We start from the raw sequence: 2,512 nt of genomic DNA, 5'->3' as shown, positions 1-2,512 counted from the left end.
ATTAACTTGTGTATTCAACAAGCTGACAAAAAAAAGGCCCATCTGAGAATTTAGAAGTCCGCCGTTTTAAGAAAGCAAAGAGTTCCGAATGCAATGACCTTGAGCATCGATTTCTTGGTAAAAGACAAAGTTCACCTAATTTTGAATTGTTAAAAGCAAAAACAAGAGCTTTATGCAAGAGTGGAAGCCCCAAAAGGCCAAAAGGTGAAACAGGGATTTATCTAGTAGGCGATGATGATTGTTTCCTTGGAGACGGAAAAATCCAGAGACAGCGCCAACGGTCGACGAGGGATAAAATATTAGTCTCCTTTATACACCAAGCAGCACACATCCTATGGGACAATAAAATTCAGAAAAAATCAGAAGAACGCATCAAGTAGTGTCTGAGTTTCTGATTGTGCCCAGGAACTACACATCAACTACTTGCCCAGTGCGCAGCAGAGACGCGAGCTTTGGCGATGCCGCGACCGGCAGGGTGAGCAGCCTAATCCTCTGCTTTTGCCTATTTCTGTGACAGATAATCAGGATAAGATAGCTTTGAGGTTCGTATTTCTAAATGTGTGACGCCGAAGGGGTTCTACCCCGATCGTATAGAACTTTTCTCCGAGTTCAATGGTCCTGAATGAAATAGCAGCACACTACACGGACCAAACTCGAACCCAAAACATAACAAGGAGTTTCCAACAAACAGACCCATGTCAAACTAGGACAACATCGATCACAAGGAAAGATATGAAAACGCACTAAGATACAAATTCAGAGTAAGTATGACCTTGCACTTGCAGTCTTGCAAACACACACACGGCAGACTACTTTATTCTTCATTACTCTGCTCACCCGAGACCACTAGTCCACTACATCCATGCTCAGTGGTGGCCGCCGGGAAGCTTCTCCTTGATCTTCTCCATCATGCCCTTCTTCTCGTGCGTCCCCTCGGTCGTCGGGGCATGCGTGCCGGTGCCGGTAGTCGCAGCAGACCCATAGCCACCGGTGCCGGTGGTGGCAGCAGAGCCATAGCCGCCGGTGGTGGCCGTGGTGTGCGGCGGGTTGTCCTTGTTGCCGCCAGGGAGCTTCTCCTTGATCTTCTCCATGACGCCCTTCTTCTCGTGAGCCCCCTCGGTGGTAGCAGCAGGCGCGTAGGCCCCTCCGGTGCCAGTGGCAGTGGCCCCCGTGTATCCGGCCGTCCCGGCCTGCTCCTTGTGTCCGCCGGGCATCTTCTCCTTGATCTTCTGCTTCATGCCTTTCTTCCTCCTGCCGCCCATCCCGTCGTCCTCTGATGACTGCCGCAGCACAATAGATAAACGAGAAAATTAAATAAGCACTACATTATCGTGGATAAAGAGCACTAAAATCACACACGCCTATGATCAATTAGAAGGAATTAAGGAACGTACCGAGCTTGAGCTGGAGCTGCCAGAGCGGTGGAGTATCCCGCCAGTCTTGTGCCCTGTGCCAAGGGTCCCCATGATTCCGGTGCCGGTGCCGGTGGTGCCATGCCCGGCCGTGTGGCCTGTGCCATGGGTCCCCATGATTCCGGTACCGGTGCCAGTAGTGCCATGCCCGGCCGTGTGGCCTATGCCATGGGTCCCCGTGATTGCGGTCTCAGACCCGAGCTTGTGACCCGTGCCATGGGTACCAGTGGCGCCGTACCCGGCCGTATGGCCCGTTCCAAAACCACCGGCGTCGTGAACACCGGCACGGGTCGCCGCACCGTGCCCAGCAGCATGCCCGGCGCCCAGACCGCCCGCATCGTGAATCCCGGTGCCCGTGGCACCGTACCCAGCAGCCGAGTCACCGACGCCTCCATAGCCACCACCGGTGTCGTGGGTGCCCGTGCCAGTGGCACCGTACCCTGCCTGCCGGCCGCCATAGGCGCCCCCTGTGCCAGTGCCAGTGGAGTCGTAGCCACCGCCATGGCCAGTGGTGCCGTGCCCGACGCCGTGGGCACCGGTGCCACCGAGGCCGTGAGCCCCGGTAGCAGCGGCTATTGGGTTGCCGTACTCGTCGAAGCGTGTCGTGGCATGGGCGCCGTGCTGCCCCTGCCCCTGCAGATGTCCCAACCCTTGGGCGACGCGGTGTCCGGCACCGGCGGCAGAGACAGGGTTGCCGAACTCGTCGACGCGGGTGGCGGTCGGGTGGCCGTGCTGCTGGCCCTGGAAGTGCGCCATCTCTCCTAACTTTGCTTGTGGTTTTTGGTTGTGGTTCGTGCTCCCTGGATCGAGTCGAGTGTGTCAATTAGCTGGATACTGATGGAGTGAAGTGCTGATGGATAGAGCGGCGTGTGTTTTTTATAGACCGTCCGGGGAACGAGCTGAGGGTCGGTCGAGTTGACACGTTGCGTGGTACGTGTACAGCTGCATGCAGGTGCGTGTGTGAGGTGGGCGTCGGGGCATGCGCTGCGATGCGACGCGTGTGACGGGAGGGCGTGTTATCTGTCGAACCTTCCCTTCAGCCAGCGGACCGGGGACGTGGGCTTTGGACTTTCGAGCTCCTCGATATGCATGTGTGACTT

The 2,512-nt window shown here is 56.5% G+C and overlaps 1 protein-coding gene across 1 annotated transcript; it reads right to left on the bottom strand.

The window, feature by feature from the left end:
- Nucleotides 1-623: 623 nt before the first annotated feature.
- Nucleotides 624-2,255, bottom strand: LOC100827418 (dehydrin DHN4). Its single transcript, XM_003577541.3, has 2 exons — nucleotides 1,395-2,255; nucleotides 624-1,280 (listed from the first exon to the last, which is right to left on the bottom strand). Exons 1-2 carry the CDS (start codon nucleotides 2,166-2,168, stop codon nucleotides 867-869), a joined length of 1,188 nt encoding a protein of 395 aa, XP_003577589.1. The 5' UTR covers nucleotides 2,169-2,255; the 3' UTR covers nucleotides 624-866.
- Between the last annotated feature and the right edge of the window lie 257 nt (nucleotides 2,256-2,512).

This window comes from Brachypodium distachyon, chromosome 4 (genome assembly GCF_000005505.3).
Source record: "Brachypodium distachyon strain Bd21 chromosome 4, Brachypodium_distachyon_v3.0, whole genome shotgun sequence".
Taxonomy (NCBI): domain Eukaryota; kingdom Viridiplantae; phylum Streptophyta; class Magnoliopsida; order Poales; family Poaceae; genus Brachypodium; species Brachypodium distachyon.
The sequence above is the reverse complement of the archived record's forward strand: the minus strand, read 5'-3'. Positions and strand labels throughout refer to the sequence as shown.

Bases quoted from the DNA above. Each gene is read 5' to 3' on its own strand.
- LOC100827418 (XM_003577541.3), bottom strand. From the start codon at position 2,168: ATGGCGCACTTCCAGGGCCAGCAGCACGGCCACCCGACCGCCACCCGC. The intron at 1,281-1,394 runs GTACGTTCCTTA...GTGCTGCGGCAG, and splicing joins GCAGCTCCAGCTCAAGCTCG to TCATCAGAGGACGACGGGAT.